Raw genomic sequence first — 18,681 nt, forward strand, 5'->3', positions numbered from 1 at the left:
GTCCACTTTGACCAAACAATGACCTGATTAGATTTGAATCAAAGGTCAAGGTCACTGTGACTTCGTCTGTCTCATTCTTGTGAATGCGATATCTCAAGAACAGCTCGAGGGAATTCCTTCAGATTTGGCACAAACGTTTAAACGGTAAATGGACTGCATGTGTTTCTAGTCATCTGAATACTCAAAGCACTTTTACACTACATTTTTATTGTTCTATTTTTATTGTTCTTTTATAAGACAAGTGAAGGGGATCTGAATACTTTATGATTGTACTGTATCTCCTCGGTTGGGAGTCACTGATAAAATGATAGTTAATGATATAATAATGTGACTCTAAATGGATTATTAAGAATTGGCACGGGTGTCTCTATTTAAAATTAAAAACACACACATTCTGGTCACCTTAACAACTTTATTATAGAATAAATATGAACAAAATTAATTTAAAAAATATATATATATATATACAACTTCATGTATCCAGTATGTAAAAATAAAATAGTCCATAATGTTACAGAAGAACCTGAACTGATTATCCAAAAGCAACAAAAAAAATGACACTAAAAGTCCAAAGTGAAAACAAATTTAACCAACAAAACCAGCGAGATGTTATTCAGACACATCTCATTCACGTGTAAAAGGATAAAACAATACAAGTTTATTTAAAGTGTACTGACAGGTGACAAACTAAATATTAACTCTAAGATTAAAAGAATCAGTGCAATTCAATTTGTTTTCCACCTGATTGTCTCAAACAAAACTTCCTAACATGAGAGTCCCAAGATTCCCAGGATAACCGGATACTGCTATGGCCATCTGTGGTCACTCTTTATCAGCATTATAAAGCTTTGCATTTAGCGATTAAACATTCAACTTCACTGCTGCGGTGAACTGTAATTAATGAATTATCATGATGTTGGTTTGATCGACTCTTCTCTACACTTTCCTCTCTGCTGACATCAGAGACAATCAGCTCCAAAGATCAGTTCGCATCACACTGGGTTTACTATCAGTATGAGAAACAATATAAAGACATTAACATCTGCCTTGTGCAGTAAAATGATAAAGTAGCAGGACATGTAAGAATGCTTCAGAGACACACAGATATAAAGTTTTACACCCTCCACTCCAGTGTAACAGCAGACTATCTCTTCAAGCTGAAAACATCTCTGTATATAACTTATATAGTGTTTTATGTTGTTCTGACCTTTAATCTCATCTTTATGATTCTTTTAAAATGACCTGAATGTGGCATAAACTGTAAATTGTGACATGTTTTCCAGAAAGAAGCTGGGATTTACAAGATTTTCCACGTGCTACGAATGCAGCAATAACATGTCTTCATATGTGAGGGATCCTTCATGTTCCTCCTGGAGTCACCGCCTCGGCTCAGGTCTCAGCAAACTGCCCAACGTGTTGGCGTCACATCAGCAACTACATTTTTAGGATCTGGTCGGAAAGCCAGTCCAGACCCTCGACCAGACCTGAACCGCTGACGGCACAGGACGCCTGGACGAACCACTACACAGAGACACACAGAGGGACAAAGACGTGAGTTTAATATAAGTTTAAATGTCCTGAAAACTCAATCACTGTGTCCTGCAGTTTAAACCCAGCTGCTGTGTCTCTCTGCCACTAGAGGGCGCTGTATGTGAGGTTTAAACTGAACCTGCTCACTCAGCTGAATGAGGTACAATTTTAACATAATACACATATAGATATCACCATGAAACTTCAGCAGTTGATTACTTAGATTACGACAATTCTTTTCTGTATTACAAGTTTTCAGAATATTTACGTTTAAGCATGCAAATGAGGCCATTTTTAATTTTTCTGCGTCTATAAAGTGGACGCATTGCATTGTGGGCCTGAGTATCTGCCATGGACACCTACCGGCTGTGAGACTCCTGATAGGCCCAGGGCCTCGGTGATGTCACTGACAGACATGGCTCTGGGCAAATCCTGTTTGTTGGCAAACACCAGTACTGCCACGCCCCTCAGCTCATCCTCCTCCAGCTACAACACATTAAACGAGAAGTTAAAAAAAAAAAAAATTTCATTTAAAATTCATACATCAACCAATCAGTGACGCCCTCCTCTGATGTGATGTTCTTTAATAAGTAGTACTTTTTTTTGTACTGCGACAGTCGCAGTACTATGACAACTGCTGTGCTCAGACTCCTCTGTACCAATCCATTACAAATAAAGATTTTTTTTGTCATGTATCAGCAACTGACAACAAGATTCAGCACAGGTGTGTGTGTGAATGTACCATCCTGTGCAGCTCATCAGCAGCTTCTTTAATCCTCTCTGGGTCGTTGCTGTCAACAACGAATATCAGACCCTGAGGACAGAAAGAATCAATCCATAAAAGTCCACCCAGTTCATATAACATTCATAAAAATAGTAGTCATAGTAGTAGTAGTAGTGGTAGCAGCAGCAGCAGCAGTATTACCTGTGTGTTAGTGAAGTAATGTCTCCACAGAGGTCTGATGATAGTCTGACCACCAACATCCCAAACTGTGAAACTGATGTTCTTATAGTCCACTGTCTCCACGTTAAAACCTGCACGCACACACAGAGCAGTTAATTAATGTATTACTTTGTATCCTCAGTAAACGTGTGCATTAATGTAAACAGATTAAATAGATCACTGACCAATAGTTGGGATGGTGGTGACGACCTCCGCCAGCTTCAGTCTGTACAGCAGAGTTGTTTTACCTGCTGCATCCAGGCCCACTGCAGCCACACACACACACACACATACACACACACACACACACACACAATGTCAGCAAATAGTAAAAAGTGTCCAACACATTATCTCAGCGCCCAAATATCTTGTTTCGTCTGACAAACAATCCAAAACCTGAAATATTCAGCTTACAAACATCAGTTAAACAGCAACTGATGAGGAAGTATTTAAGTATTCAGATCATGTACTTGAGTAAAAGTAATCTGCAGTATAAACATACTCCATTACTAACAGAAGTCAAACATTAAAAGTGTCAGTATAACCAACAAAGTGTAAAAATAAAAGAGCTCAACGCAGAAAAATGTCCCGTGACTGTTACATTATTATATATAATTAAATTATTATTACTTATGCAATAATGCAAAAGCACAAAATCACTTTTTTCAGATTTTTTTCAAAACAAACAATCTCTGAATTAAGGGTTAAGATTAGTAGTTTAAAAGGAGCTCCAGTTCAACCGACTACAACATTAAAATACTGCTTTTACATGAGTCATAATAATCTTATATATTATATATAAAAGTATGTAACAGTCACAGGGGACATTTTCTGCATTTAATGTTGTTATTTTTAATACTTGAAATACATATTCCTGATTATAGGAACATACTTAAGTGACATTTTCAACACAAGTCTGTAACTTACAGGGTGGTAATAGTACCTTTAGTTACGTAAAGATAATAATAATAATAACAATAATAATAATTTCTCACCCATTAAAATCCTGACAGGTTTCTTGGAGGTGAAACTGGAGAAGATGTGTGAGATGATGACGCCCATCGTTCAGGTAGAAAGTTTCCGTCCGCTCGTTGTGTCTCTGTGAGTGTGTTTGTGTCTGTGAGTGTGTGTCCCTGGTTTTATAGAGCAGCGGTGTGTGTGTGCGTGTGTGTGTATTACCCACAGTGTCATCCCGGCTGCTGTCAGTTTGGTACACGGTGGCAGTGGAGGCGCTGGCAGCAGCTGCAACAGCGCTGTCATGACAACACACCGGAAAACACTGCTTCCCGCTCACGGGAGCCTTCAAAATAAAAGCACGCTTGTTTAATTTCCTCAGTGGCATACAGCTGCACTGTAATAAAATACACATCAATGAGTGCTACCAAGCAGAATTTATTATTATCATTATTATTATTGTTGTTGTTTTGTTTTATTAATTTATTTATTGGTCAAAAATAGCTCTTTTAAAGGATAAGGTTGCTGACCCCCGCTGTAATACACTGGGTAGTATACTATAATTCAAGTGAGGCAACATTTTTTGGATTTAATTTAAATCTGTCTTTTTTTGGCACATTATATGTATTACATAAGCTACTCCTTGCTTTTATTTTTCCCCGCATTTTTTTTTTTTTTTTTTTTTAACTTTTTTTGTTTAATTTTAATTTTTAACAGAAGAGAACATCCACTAACTTAGGACCTAATAATAATAATAATAAAAAAATAGTTGACACCCCTTTATGTGCTATTAGGCTACATATTTTTGTTTACAGCCTAACAGACCTACACGTTATTTCAACTCCTTTGTAAATGTATGTAAGTAAGAAAAACACATGCTATTTTATTAATTAAGTTACATTAAAAATAATAAAATTAAAAAAATTGAACTATATAATACCATTGATCAGAATCAGAGAAAAAAGGAAGCCAGAGAGGAGTTGCTGCCTTTGTGTCAGTGTCAGTTTTGCTCCAAGTAAATACTGAATTTAGTTTTGATCTGAGAGTGTTGACCTGTTGTTGCTGAGTTTTATTTTGGTAGTAAGAAGACCTTTGTTCCTTCAGTGTAACCGGAAGTGCTGCTCTGTCTCTTCCTCTTGTTGCTGTTGGCAGAATTGACATAAGTAGTTTTCTCGTGTCGTCAAGTGTGTCTGTGTTCACCAGGAGTTCACCTGTCACCTGGTTTCTGAATTGTTACACAAGTTTACTGATATATTGATTTGTAAGGTGAAATACACTCATACTTTATTTAGCATTTATAAGATTAAATGAGATCTTACTTTATTGTTTCTGCAATATAAATACTGAGACAATGAAATGCAGTTTAGCATCTAAACACAGAGATAAAAAACATACATAATGGTTTATATAAAAATAAGGGATAGATCTGAATATGCTGAGTAAATGTATTATTAGCAGTAGGAACAGGAAAGTGTGTCATGACTAGGGTAAGAACAACCTTTCATACAGTATGAAACGTGCAGCAGTTGCAGTAATCAGTATATTAACAATAAATAAAAGGGTTTATAATGCTAAAATGTTATTGTAAACAAATATGAAATGTTCTTTAATGTCAATAACTAGAACTTTTACTGTGAACCATCCATAACTGGTCTATGAACAGATGATAAATGATTGACAATATGTATAAAATAAGTATATATCTATTTATCATATTAAGTAATTCTGTTGTCATAATTTATTCGTTATATCTATTAATAAACTATATATCTTTTCATTTTCCTCAGTCTCATGAAAGCTAAACTTCATGAATATATTACATTAATCAGACTTGAACTTATTATAAAGTGTTTAAAGAGTCTGTTTTCTAATAAATGCTAAATATGGGGAGTTCAAATAAAGTGTTTCCAGACAGGATGGTATAAAATTACACAAGAGATCTATGTAAAATTAAAAATACAAAGGTCATAATGTTGAGACATAAACAATAAATGAGAAGCATACAGGGTTAATAAATAACACAGTGAAAGGGGAACTGGGAGAGTCTGAGTGACTTGCTCATCAGCATAGTTTAGTGATGCAATCATCAGGCTGAGATACAAACAGATCTCTCCAAAGATCATTAGTTAACCAGAACATAATGATAAAGTTACAGTAAATGAAAATACTCGAGTACCAATACTTCAAAACTGAACAGAACTTGGCTCCAGACTCATTTGTTTGGTGATAAATCACAACAGAAACTAAATGTTTGGACGTCTCTGAGGTGGCACTGTTACATAATCTTGAGTGTCCAAACAAGACAATCAGTCATAAATGCAAAAAACAACATTTGTGTACATTCAAGAGACATTTATGACTAAATTAGTTGAGCAAAAGAGGAAGTAGTGATGTTGTAGAGCTGTAAAGTCCACAGAGACGTGAGGTCCAGGTGGACTGTTTCCTGTTTCCAGCCAACACTCAATATTGGTTTCTTTAAACCGTGTCCATCGTCTTTCCCAAAACCTAATCAAGTAATTTTTGTTCATAAACATGACCAAATTTTAAAGGAAAGTTTGACATTTTGGGAAATACAACTATTTGCTTTCTTGCAGAGAATTATTGGAGAGAATTGATATCATTATCAAATATGAAAGCAAATATGAAGCAGCCTGTTAGCTTAGCATAAAGATTGGACACATGGGAAACAGTGAGCCTCAAACTGTGCAGCGGTAACAAAATCTGCCTTGCAACTGAATCCTCTTTGAAATGAACTGAAAATGTGAGCACAAACAGAACTGAGTCCCTTTTCTGTTGGTCATCTTTTTGGTGCACTTTAAAAGGACTGAGTTTGGTTAATTTATCAGTTGATATTATGACAAACAATCAAGTGAGAGTTTATCAAATGATCACAAACTCTGGCCCCTGTAAGTTGAAAATGCTCAACAAATCTGGCTTTGTTTGGTTTTAGGAATTGAAAGAGTGGGACTTATTGACACAGTGAGGTGTTAATATAATGTTAATCTCAGTTCTTGTTCTCAGCGGTTTGTGATTGTGTGTGGGTTCCATCTCATGTCTGTGAAGAGAGAAGTCAAACAGGAGGTTGTAAAAAAAAAAAGGGGGGCGCTAGCAGCTGTTTGAAAGCCTTCTCCACACCGTAAAAAATAAATCAGGACTCTGTTCTGCTGTGAAAACACTGAATAATTTATTTGTATTTTAGTGTAAACACGCGACATTACAGTATTTATAACTAAAGTCCCAGAGAATATACAGAGGACGTGACTTTGTGTCACACACAGAGAGAGGACTGCAGTGTGTTTGTAGTTCAGGGAAATCACAGTGGAGTGAGACATCACATGATGCATCACTCTGGCTGAGCTGGTTTCCTCCACAGAGATTATTACGACACTGTCAGTGCTGACTGTACAAGACTCCATGAACTACATTTGAACTGTCTGTTTCAAAACTTTGGGTTTACTGACGGCTCATGAATAATGCAAACAATAAAAAAGACATTATAAACAGTTAATTTAGTTCAGCTGTAAGTTAATATTTTACCTGTTGCATTTCTTTTTTCTTTTTGTTTTGTCTTGTTGTAAAACACACTGAGCTGTACATCTTTCATGAAAGGTGCCCGGTGCTTTGAATAAAGCTTAATATTATTCTAAAACTTACAAAAACACCTTGTGGTCTCTAGTTAACCATGCAGTTTTACTATTTCATGAGTAATAGTTGGATGTATCACCAAATGGTTTGGTGTGGCGTCTGCAGTGATGCGGGCACAGTGCCAGATCGTTGTGGTGAAGAGGGAGCTGAGCCGGAAGCCGAAGCTTTCGATTTACTGGTCCATCTACGTCCCAACCCACACCTATGGTCATGAGCTCTGGGTAGTGACCAAAAGAATGAGATCGTGAATACAAGCGGCCAAAATGAGTTTCCTCCGTAGGGTGTCTGGGCTCAGCCTTAGAGATAGGGTAAAGAGCTCAGACATCAGGAGGGAGCTCAGAGTAGAGCTGCTGCTTCTGTGTGTTGAAAGGGGTCAGTTGAGGTGGTTCTGGCATCTGATCAGGATCCTCCTGGATGCTCCTGTTAGAGGTGTTCCGGGCACGTCCCACTGGTCAGAGGCTCCAGGGCAGACCCAGAACACACTGGAGGGATTACATATCTCATTTGGCCTGGGAACACATCGGGGTCCCCCAGGAGGAGCTGGAAAGCGTTGCTGGGGAGAGGGACGTCTGGGGTGCTTTGCTTGGCCTGCTGTCCCCATGACCTGGCCCCGGATAAGCGGATGAAAATGGATGGATGAATAGTTGGTTGTCAATCACTATTTGATATATCAGGAAATAGCAAACAAACATTTATGTCATGATGAGAGTGATAACATGTTGTAGAAGCTATTGCGCACAGATAGAAATACAGATGTGCCTTGAGATTTTGGCTTGCCCTTAGGTATTGGACACAAAAGTTTGAAAACCACTGGTCTACAGACATGCTAGCTGCTCTGTGTGGCTGTAGGCTACTAGTGATGCTTTGAGCTAAATGCTAACATAAGCATGCCAACCTGCCAGCACTGACAGTGCATATTCGCCATCTTAGTTTGATGTTTAAGCATGCTAACATTTGCTAATCAGTATACGTAGTAGTTACTAATCTCAAAGTACAGCTGCAGCTGATGGGAATATGTCATTAGCCTGGGTTTGCAGGTATTTGACTGCCTTCTTCTCTCACATGTTGTTGGCCACAGATCATAATGAGGAGGATCTGAAGGGTTAAATTCCTTCACAGCACCACAAGACAAACCCAACAATCGCCAGAGCTGATAAATCACTGACACTGTATGTTTACCTTTTGTCTATATTTAGGACAGACAAAAACACTCTCCGTGTAGACAATGATGGAAAAAGTATTCAGATATTTTACTTGTGTTAAAGTGGTAATACCGCTGTGTAGAAATACTCGAGTAAAAGTCATGCTTTAAATATTTTAACTACGTGAAAGTTCCAAAGTATTAGCATCAAAATATACTTAGAGTACCAGCAGTACTGGATTAATGCATTAATATTTTCATCACTTTAATGTTGCAGCTGAGGTTAATGACTTTATATACTGCTGGGATAATTTAACCTATAATAAATTATCAATTGATTCATATTTTGTATCTAATCTAATATAAATCTGCAAAGCAAGTGATCAACCCAATCTCCAGAATTTTTTTTTTTTCCTCTTCGCATTTTATGTTTCTGCAAACCACAGATATGTTCGACTACATTTGTACGTTATTGCGTAGAGGACATGCTGAAACTTTACATTTCTCAGTAACGCTGTGGTGAAGGTGTGTTTATGTTTAGGCACAAAAAACACCTGTTCATGGTTCAGAAAGGATCATGTTTGACAAATGTTGCTGTAAAAGCGGGAACGGGTCGGTGAAAAACACCCAGGCAGGATGAAACTCCCTCCAAACATCTGAATAACCAATGTAATGACATTTAGAATCGAGCACCCTTGCCTGCCGTAAAGGAGGAGAGGTACCTGGTGGATGTTTATCAAGACAGGGACTGAGGTGGCAGTTGAAATCTCCTCCCACAAAAGGAATTCTCAGATGCCAGATCAGCAAACTCTGCAAATGCTTTGGAAAGAAAATAAGGGGAATAACCAGGAGGGCAAAAGAGATTCATAAGTGTTACAGCTTTACCTGAGAGCAACCACTTGACAATCACATAGCAGCAGCATACTGGATTCCAAGCTATTGGAGTAGGAGTATAAAGTAGCAGAAAATGTAAATACAAGTACCACAAAATTGTATTTAAGTACAGCATTTGAGTAAATATAAATGAACTGAGCAGGCTCAAGGCTGTGGTTGAGCTTGTTATTCAAATGGGGGGGGGGGTTGTTCTGTGCACAGAAACGAAACTTAAAGAGGCTGCTGACGTCTGAACCAGGAAATGAAAGAAGAGGAGAGGACAGGCAGATAAACACACAGACACACAGACGCTTCACTGCAGAGACTCTAGTCAGCCTGGTGAAGACGAAGATGAGGAGCAAGTTGATCTATGTTCTCATGATGGCAGTGATGTCTGCATTGCTGGTCATCACGAATTCTGCTGAACTTGAAACAACATGGGGATGGACCACACCAGGTATGCACACACACACACACATGCACACACAGATTGAAAAGAGTAAGTAAAAATTACAGAAGTATCTGTTTAATATGTCGTCTAAATGTGAAATATCTTATTTTATCTGTGTTTTTGTGCAATTTTGTGAAATTTACTAAGATTTAATACACTTCAGGAAAGATGATCAAAAACTAATAATCAACTACTAGGATTTTTCTGCTCTCATACTTAATAAGTTCCATGAAAAAGGCCACAATGAAAGTAACACACTAACAAGTATTGAGTTCCCTGTGTGACGGCCCCTCTGCTGTGGTTGCTCTGCTGGTATTGTTGCTCTCTGCCTCTGCAGACCAGTTGGAGGGTAATTAGTGACATGCGACACACCTGGGCCTTGTGTGCTCCATGTATATAAATCTGAGCAGCAGCCAGTCCTCCAATCTCTTTGTTTGACTTGTTTTGTTGAAATTAAGTTACTGTATTATTTAGTATACATGCGTCTCCTGTTCTTGTCTCAGTCTAAGAGGCGGGCTGTGGCGCCTGGTACATCCTCTTCCTCTGTGCCGTAGAGCTCTATTGTTGTCCAAAAATAACTAAAAACACATCAGTGAGCTGCACTGCTGCACTGGATGACAAGTTGCTTCATCGCCATGAACACACACACTGAAGTTTATTTTGACTGGCACTGTCCTGCTGTCACAAATACTCACCAGTCCAGAGCACCAAATGTGGATTAATCCGCCACTGGAAATAGTCCCCAATAAATGCACTATTTCCTCCCGTGAGACGGTCAGCTCTAACTAACACAGTGTATTGTTTTGCATGGTATAAATTTGAGAATCACACCGTCAGAAAAACCTGCTTAGGATGCCTGAGTAAAACAAAGATTTAATATTATGTTGACAACTTGTTTTTGTGGCTTCTTTTCCTCTTTCTTTCTTCAGGAACATCTGTAATGAATTTAAACGGGAAGATGTTCACTTTGTCTCTGTATAGAGGAGGAATATCCTTCTATCCACCCTATTATTCTGCTACCCCCACCTCTCCTTACTACACCCCCAAACGCACCACCNCCCCCCCCAAAAACCACCACCAAACCCACACCCCGCCCCACCACCAGGCGCTACTACCCCACTACCTATCCCTATCCCTGGACCACAGCACGTCCTACTAGCGGTGAGTACACTGATAAACTACATAACCAAACAGAAATACAGTGTTGTGATATGAAACCCAAAATATTACTTTAATGTACAGATTTGTTGTTGTGTTTTCTCTGGTATGTTCTTCCTGCTAAGAGGTGACGCTATTAAACAATACAGTTTTATTATTGTGTGGGAAAGAGACCAAACAAGAACTTAATTCAGGACATCGTTCCCACATCAATCAATTGTCCATGCCTGTTGGTGAACAACGTTCTTCATTGTTTTACAGATTAAAGCTGCATTAAGTGATTTCTGACCACAAGGGGGCAGAAAGACTTAAAGAGTAACTTAACATTAAATCCACTTTTTTTGTGTTAGTAAATTATATGTACAGTCACATTATTACACTATTAGTTTATTCTGGGTCAGTGTTATGGGAGCCTGTTCTCACTCTGAACTCGCTGAAATCCGGCGCTTGGGCAGTGACTTGTGGCGTCAGAAACCAACATAAAAAGGCTGGTTGTGATTATAGTCTAACGGTGCCCGGCAGCATCAGGGGGAACCACGGCGGGACAAGGACGAAAGTTAAGGTGGCGAATGTTCGAGTGGCGCTGGCAGTAGGGGTGGTGGATGGGTCCAACAAACACAGACTTTCACCCGAGAGAGTGATGTTCGTGTCCTGTAAGATTCTAAAACCAAACCCAGCTCTTTTTTCCTAAACTCAAACATGTGTTTGTTGTTGTGAACTTGACACGGTGTCCCAGAACATCAACAACCAACGCACCCAGGGTACCTCGCATGTTGTATGTGGAAAGTCCATGACCAAACGTCAATATGTAACGAGGTCGGAGTGAGAATGTGTTGGTTATGGTGGTGCTTTGCGTTTCTAGAGGAAACCTGTTTTTTTATATTTATATTTTTTTATTTATTATTTATTTATGTGTCATACACCAGTGAAGGTGCCCAGCCTATAAGGGCTTACAGGACACAAATTTCATAATCAAAGCCAGCAAACATAATCAGCAGAGTACAAACAAAACAAACAGCGCAGATTATACATTTCAAATAGAATTCACACAAATAATTCATTCTTTCTTAATTTCCAGGCACTTTTTATGAAGGTAGCTATAGTAAAAACCTCTTCTCTGAAAAACCATTCCAACTTAACCTCATCCTCAGTCCAAAACAACTCAGGCTTCACATTCTGCATTTTCTGAAATAAAAGCTGCCTGGTTTCATCATATAGTGGACAATGAAACAGAAAATGAAGTTCATCCTCAATTACATTTAAATTACACACGGTACAGAGTCTCCTTTCCTCAGGTACAGAGTTAAACCTTCCTACTTCTATAGCCAGAGGGAGAATCCCAAATCTCAACTGGGCACATAGAGATCTTCTGGATCTATCCAGGGGTAAAGTCACATATGGTTCTGGACAATAAACATTTTTCAACTGACAGTAAGTTCTGAGTTTTGGTTTAAACCAGATGTCATTGGCCCATTTTTCTTTATACTCAAGGAATAACTTATGCTTCACAAAATTGACACTACATCGCAGACCATTTGTGAAGATGTGTTGTTGATCAGCTTCATTAAAGATAGCGTTCATTTCACTACACCAAGGATAGTTATATGCTTTATCCCAGTTAAAAACTCTTTTAGCTATTCTACCCTCTGGCATAGAAGACAGACGATTCCAGAGCCTCAGCATTTCCCCCTTCTGCTTAATTAAACAGGGTTCCCAACCCATATCGCCTTGGAGTGCCAACACAGATGTAAATTTGTGCACACATAAAAAACAACGAATAGCCCGGTTTTGAATAGCATTCACCTTGGAAAACTCCTTCCCTCCCCATATTCCAGCTGCATACATAAGAATCGGAGAAACACAGACATCATAGAGCTTTGAAAAGGTAGTATAGCCAAGATCTCTACAATTCTTCATTTTACTTATAATAGAACCTAATGCTCTGCCTGACGTATCAACAAGGGTATGAATACCTTCTTCAAATAGTAGGTATTCATCCAGGGTGAAGCCAAGGTATTTGTATGCTCTTGTGTAAGATAATGGCTTAACTCCAACATAAAAATTAAAGGTGCTTCTACTTACTCCACGTTTTCTGAAATGTATGACTTGAGTTTTTTCTTGATTAACTGACATTCTCCACTTTTGGCACCAATGGTTAACAATGTCTAACAGGGACTGCAACTCCTCCTCCCTCTCTGCCAGGATAACGATATCATCCGCATACAAGAGTATGTTTAAATTCATATCACCTATTTGCACTCCAATATCTTCATTTTTAATTTGCTGGGCTAAATCATTTATAAACAGAGAAAAGAGGGTAGGAGAGAGAACATCTCCCTGTTTGACTCCTAGTGGAGTGGGAAACCACCCTGTCCTCATATCATTCACCTGAACACATGCCACTGGGTTTTTGTATAAAGCTTTAACAGCTTTGTAAAATATACCATCTACACCAGCTGAAATAAGTTTAAACTCCAACAAATCTCTGTGAACACAATCAAAAGCTTTTCTGAAATCAATAAAACAAACAAAGGTAGACTTCCCCTCAGAAATTCTAGCTCTAATTACAGTACTTAGGGTGTAAATATGATCTAGACAGGATCTATGTTTTCTAAATCCATTCTGCTCCTCCACTAGAATGTTTTCAGCCTCTAGATATTGAGACAGCCTGGAGTTTAGAATATTAGAGAACAATTTATAAACTGTGCTTAAAAGGCTGACACCTCTATAGTTGAGAGGGACCCTTGGGTCGTTTTTGGCCGACTTTGGAATTGGTTTAATGAGTGATTTGTACCAATCAGAAGGAACAATACTAGATTTGAAACATACTTGCATGAAATGGGTCAGGAACTGTAACAATTTAGGTGTTTTCAGTACTTCGTTAGAGAGACCCTCAATGCCAGAAGCTTTTCTCAATTTAGCACACTCAACAGCTTTACTAACCTCTTCAAGTGTAATATCTGAATTTAATAGCTGATTGGGCTCATAATTTTCGTGTGCAAACTTCTCTTCCTGGGACTTTTTTTCTGCACAAATATATTCTAAGAAAGTCTCATCAAAACCATCTATGCCATTATTGCCAGAAAATAAAACAGTAAAATCATTCTCCCATTTGTTGAGCACCAAGTCAAGCTTATGCTCAAGATCACCATTTTCTAGCACAATTTCCATTGGAATTTTTGAGTCTTTCTTCGGACCCAGTTTATTAATTTCTCTCCAGAAGAGCTGAGGATTTTTAATTTGCAAATGCTCTAAACTAAGAGACAAGCCACGATCAAATCTTCTTTTACAAAATCGTAGCTTTTTATCAAAAAGCAACTGACAATGTTTATATTCCATTTTAAGAGCTGCTTTCTGTGAAGGAATTTTGTTTTTAAGAAATCTCCTCTCAGCGGCTTTTAGATTTTTCCATAAATTGTCCAATTCAGCATTCCAAAAAGGTTTATTTTTCTTACAGAGATTCTTCTTCTTCTTACAGGTGTTAACCCTGGAAGAATTTTGTATGAGAACCGTATCCATCTCTTTATATAGTAAATCACAGAACCGTCTATACAATCTGTCAATATTATCCTGGGATTTTTGACAGGATAAGAGATCATCTATCAGCCGTTTCAAAGCCAAACAACACAAATCAGAGGACAGAAAAGTTGGAGGAAAATTCCTAGGTCTTTTACATTGGGCCGCCTCTAAAGGAGGGGTGGGCTTGTCAAAAGAATAACTGGCGTTAGCTGAAAATTTTAACGAAAGCAAAGAGTGATCTGGCAAACTACATTTATCACCAATCAAACCTGTACAATCAGGCCCTATATTTTCAGCCAGTTCGCTGGAAGTTAACACCTCAAAATCAGCACAAGTGTTAAAACAATCATGAGCTGTTATAATATAGTCCACAACTGCCATCCCCTTCGTTGAAATAGAGGTAAAGTTATCCTTTGAAGGGGACAGTCTGCCATTTAAAACACAGCATTTAGAGTCTTTCAAAAATTCTAGCAAACTTTCCCCATGATTATTAAACCCAGTATCTAAAGCATTTCTTGGCACAATGCCATCTATATCTGGGATACAGTCCTCCCTATCAGGTCACCACACAAATAAACAGCATCATAATTTATAGAATATAACTGCGCCAACAAGTGACTGAAAAATGCCACAGAGTCCCTCCCCCCGGACGACCCCTCGGGAGGCAAATAACAAGAGAAGATAACAAAAACATATTCTGAAAAGCGATGCTCAAAACGCAATCCAATCACGCCATCAATGGTTTTGTCCACAATGTCCACTTTATAGTCTTCAAACACAATATTTTTAACGAAAATCCCAACTCCCCCAGAAGCTCTGGGAGCTCTAACATGAGTGTTCCTATTGTGGCCAAACCAGGTGTAGCCCTTCAAGCAGATTACGGGGCATGATAAATGAGTTTCATTAAGTGAAATAAAGTCGGGGTCTTTAGATTTCAGTATCCGCGATCTTAATTCACAGTTAGCAGCTGTCCATCCGTTAATATTCCAGTGGACAAGAGAAAAAGTCGATCTACTTACAGACTGGGCCGGAGCTCCTCACTTAGGCCTATTCTTGGAGTAAGCATCAGCATCAACAGGTGAACGTTTCATCATTCTGCCGTTACCGGTAATGTAGAAATCCTTCCCCACTGTCGGTAATTCACACAGCAGGGTGCGAAAATTCAAGTCAATGAGACGATCCGCGTGGGATTTTGCTGATCTTATGTAGACCCTTTCAAAGCTCCGGTTCTCCCGCAGTAGATGTTTTAACCGCAGGGCTGCCACCTTCTCCTCCACCGTACGAAACTCCACTTTGATGATACTGGGTCCCGGACCGCGCGGCCTCAGACGCTCCACGGCAACCAGCTCTGGCATCGGGTCACACCGCAGGCCGGTGTTGTTAATTGTTGCCTGTTAATTCTGTCATTCAGGGCAAAAAACACCTGTCAAATATAAGGCTGGGCAACAAAGCCATGATTTTTAAATTTATTTGTTTATTCAAATTCTGATACAATTTAAGATTTGAATGGTTCCGCTATTGAGCATCTTACATAGGAATGAACAAGGCCCTGCCTCGCACACTGTATCCAGTTCTCTTCATACATCTATATGGTAGACATTGTAAAATTAGCATGAGTTAGCCTCTGCACTTGGTGGACAGCATACAGTTAGCTTAGCTTTGGTTAGCTTCTATGCTAGACAAGTAGCATACGGTTAGCAGGTGTTGCAGGCTCCTGTGGTGAAACTGACTTAGATTACCTGCACTTTTGTTTTGTATCAACATAATAATAAAATCTGTGTATCATGTATTTAGCACGTATTTTGGACTGTTCCTTTTATAATTCATGCACTGAACTGTTCATGTGTTTTTCTGTTGTTTTTTATTATTGAACTTTGTCAGTTAAATTTGTAAATAAACACTTCCTATGTGACTCCAGCAGGTGTGACGGTGTGTCTGCGTTACCTGGCCGACGACACTTCCTTTTCACTACTTACAATCAGCCCATCCAGCAGAAACCCTCTGAGGCTGGACGTCTCTAATGCTGGGTATCAGCTAACCTTTCAATATGGCTACAACTCACTGTACTTGCGACCTAACATAAGGTTCTGGTCAAACCCTGGAGCGGACATCTGGACCAGAGTCTGCCTCACTCTGGACTCGATGAAGAATGTGGCCCAGGTGTTCAGTGGCTCTCATATGAGCATCAGAAAGTTGATGCCTGTTAAGGTGAGGACAAAGAAGACACACTGAAGCAGATTGTACCTACTGAAGCAGATTGTACCTGTTTGGCAAGTTTGCAGCTACAGCCTGATAATCAGACTGAATTTTAATTAAACAGCTGAAAAAACTCAGAGATGTGGGCAGGTCTGAAACCAGGGGAATGCCTCGCTGCAACAAATACATGCAAGCACACATTCCTGGTAGATTACTTTTTGCCTTGAACACTACTGTTTACCTTATGATAGTTGTGACAGAAGACTAAACAGTTTTGAACATTTCTCATTTCTCTTACGTCCTTGTTGGTCTTCGGCTGTGTTCATGTGCAACTTTTTGGCAGAGACACAGGGGACGTGAGGCAACACAGCAGGGGGCATTCGTTGCCACTACTTCTCTTAAGTCAGTTTGGTGTTTCTGGGCCTTTAAACAGATAAAAGCAGGATTTATACTTGTCCGGCAAATTCTACGCTGTATCCTACACACCTCCAAAACTCTAGTCAATGGTGGGGTTTCTGTGAAATGCTATAAAGTTAAGTTATTCACAACACATTCAAAATACACATTAAACATGGCTTAATAGAGACAATTTCAAACACAAGTACACAAATCAGCTTCACTATAACTCGCTGCATTCACAGACAAACACTTGTCTTTATCTGGACACATTTTCCCCACAAATACAACATGCTAATGTTTTTAGCACAACCCTATAGCATTTTACATTGTATAAATTAGCCTAGTGACCAGTGAAGTTGTTCTCTACTCATATACAGCCAGGGACAACAGCAACAGTTAACAAAGGTAATGGCACAAAATTCGGCTCCATTACAACTCTCAAGGTTCACCAACAAGACAACTGTTTTATATTAAACCCGTTTACCCCTAACCCCTTTACAAACACATTCAACATGCTAACGTTATTAGCACAAGCCTATGGCATTTTACATTGTATAAATTAGCCTAGTGATTCCCGGAGATTTCCTCTGTTCATACAAAGCCAGCATAAATCACACACAAGACTTAAAATGCTATTTTTGTGGAGGCTTTATTGTCTTCACAGTTTATTGTTTCTTATTTGTGAAATAAAAGTAAATGAAAAGCTTCATTTCCACTGAGGGAAATGGTTTCAGCTTACAAAAATAAACAGGAGGTCTGCATCAACGTAACGTGTCGTTACATTTCTAGGGAGGTGCACGTCAGGCTATGGTGTAGGGTACGGCGGAGGCTCTACATCGATACAGAGCCTATGCCATAGGTACGGCATCGATTCGAAGCAGGACTATAAATTCCGCCAAAGCCTGCAATATTTCATATTCTATGTCTGAAAAGGGCTTTAACACTTGACTACAGGACTACACACAGTTGAGCTACTTGTTGTTTGTATGTAACCATCTTTTATCTTCATCTCCTCTAATATTGTTTATCTTCTGTTTGTGTGTGTGTGTGTGTGTGTGTGTGTGTGTGTTTAGTATGCCTGGTCGGGTCAGCCTGTGATTGAATTTTCAGGTTTTGATGGTCAGATGACAGACCTGCAGGTGTGGGATTATCCTCTCCGCTACAGAGAAGTCTTCAACTACATGACCGGCGGTGTCTACATGTATGTGTGTGTGTGTGTACAGTTTTGAAATACAGGAGCTTCCTCACTGACGCTCTGAAAACCACAGTGTTATTTTACCATTGAATGTCCTGTCATATAAAGTATCATTAAAGTACTTAGAAACTTTCTGGACTTAAATCCACTATTTGAAAATATAACTGTGTTTTTAGGCCGTACAGTGGCTCCGTCATCAACTGGTCCTACATCGGCTACACCCCCAGAGGATCAATACTATTGGAGGATGTCTATGAGCGGCAGGCAAGACAGCCGATCAGCAGCAGCAGCAAGGAAGGAGGAGAGGGGAGGAGGAAAGGGCACCGACCAAAGGGAGAGAAGAAGACCATGAAGTTGTATTATATGCAGAGTAAGAGTGAAAATAATTTCTGAAACATACAGGGGTATGTGTTCAAAAAGCTGATTCCTCTGTTCTTCACTTAATAATGAAGGATTCACAATAATCAACCAAGCAATAATTAATCATAAATGATCTTCAAACTACTGCTGGTTACTGATATGATGAAAGTGTGTATTTACTGTAGATTTACAGGATGGTAACAGAATAAAACGGTGTAATTCTTTAAATTTTTACTAACACGTTTGACTTTATGTTGATCTTTTTTATGTGAATTTACTTGCCTTATTTTGTATGTTCTAATAAAATAGTAAAAAGA

The 18,681-nt window shown here is 38.9% G+C and overlaps 2 protein-coding genes across 3 annotated transcripts; one reads left to right on the forward strand and one right to left on the reverse strand.

The window, feature by feature from the left end:
* Window positions 1–405: 405 nt before the first annotated feature.
* LOC126386220 (uncharacterized) lies at window positions 406–3,840 on the reverse strand. The gene is made up of 6 exons (XM_050038420.1): window positions 3,469–3,840; window positions 2,659–2,739; window positions 2,456–2,565; window positions 2,273–2,344; window positions 1,894–2,016; window positions 406–1,521 (listed from the first exon to the last, which is right to left on the reverse strand). The coding sequence occupies exons 1-6, from the start codon at window positions 3,533–3,535 to the stop codon at window positions 1,435–1,437; spliced, it is 540 nt and encodes a 179-aa protein (XP_049894377.1). The 5' UTR covers window positions 3,536–3,840; the 3' UTR covers window positions 406–1,434.
* On the forward strand, window positions 1,537–18,681 carry LOC126386219 (uncharacterized). 2 transcript variants are annotated; one of them, XR_007569479.1, is made up of 7 exons: window positions 1,537–1,551; window positions 3,487–3,542; window positions 9,309–9,543; window positions 10,467–10,698; window positions 16,133–16,422; window positions 17,883–18,010; window positions 18,181–18,681. XR_007569479.1 is itself a non-coding variant. In XM_050038419.1 (5 exons), the coding sequence occupies exons 1-5, from the start codon at window positions 3,513–3,515 to the stop codon at window positions 18,395–18,397; spliced, it is 900 nt and encodes a 299-aa protein (XP_049894376.1). In that variant the 5' UTR covers window positions 3,510–3,512; the 3' UTR covers window positions 18,398–18,681. The 2 variants fall into 2 exon arrangements, 1 of the variants encoding a protein (XP_049894376.1); XM_050038419.1 differs by lacking the exons at window positions 1,537–1,551; window positions 10,467–10,698 and having other exon boundaries at window positions 3,510–3,542.

The sequence above is a fragment of the Epinephelus moara genome, chromosome 24 (assembly GCF_006386435.1).
Source record: "Epinephelus moara isolate mb chromosome 24, YSFRI_EMoa_1.0, whole genome shotgun sequence".
In the NCBI taxonomy this organism is placed as follows: domain Eukaryota; kingdom Metazoa; phylum Chordata; class Actinopteri; order Perciformes; family Serranidae; genus Epinephelus; species Epinephelus moara.

Coding starts and splice junctions, on each gene's coding strand:
- LOC126386219 (XM_050038419.1), top strand. CDS start 3,513: ATGTGTGAGATGATGACGCCCATCGTTCAG. Junction 3,543..9,308: donor TGATGACGCCCATCGTTCAG/GTAGAAAGTTTC, acceptor TTCTGTGCACAG/AAACGAAACTTAAAGAGGCT. Junction 18,011..18,180: donor ATGACCGGCGGTGTCTACAT/GTATGTGTGTGT, acceptor CTGTGTTTTTAG/GCCGTACAGTGGCTCCGTCA.
- LOC126386220 (XM_050038420.1), bottom strand. CDS start 3,535: ATGGGCGTCATCATCTCACACATCTTCTCCAGTTTCACCTCCAAGAAA. Junction 2,740..3,468: donor ACCTGTCAGGATTTTAATGG/GTGAGAAATTAT, acceptor GTGTGGCTGCAG/TGGGCCTGGATGCAGCAGGT. Junction 2,017..2,272: donor CTGATGAGCTGCACAGGATG/GTACATTCACAC, acceptor AATGTGTTGTAG/CTGGAGGAGGATGAGCTGAG.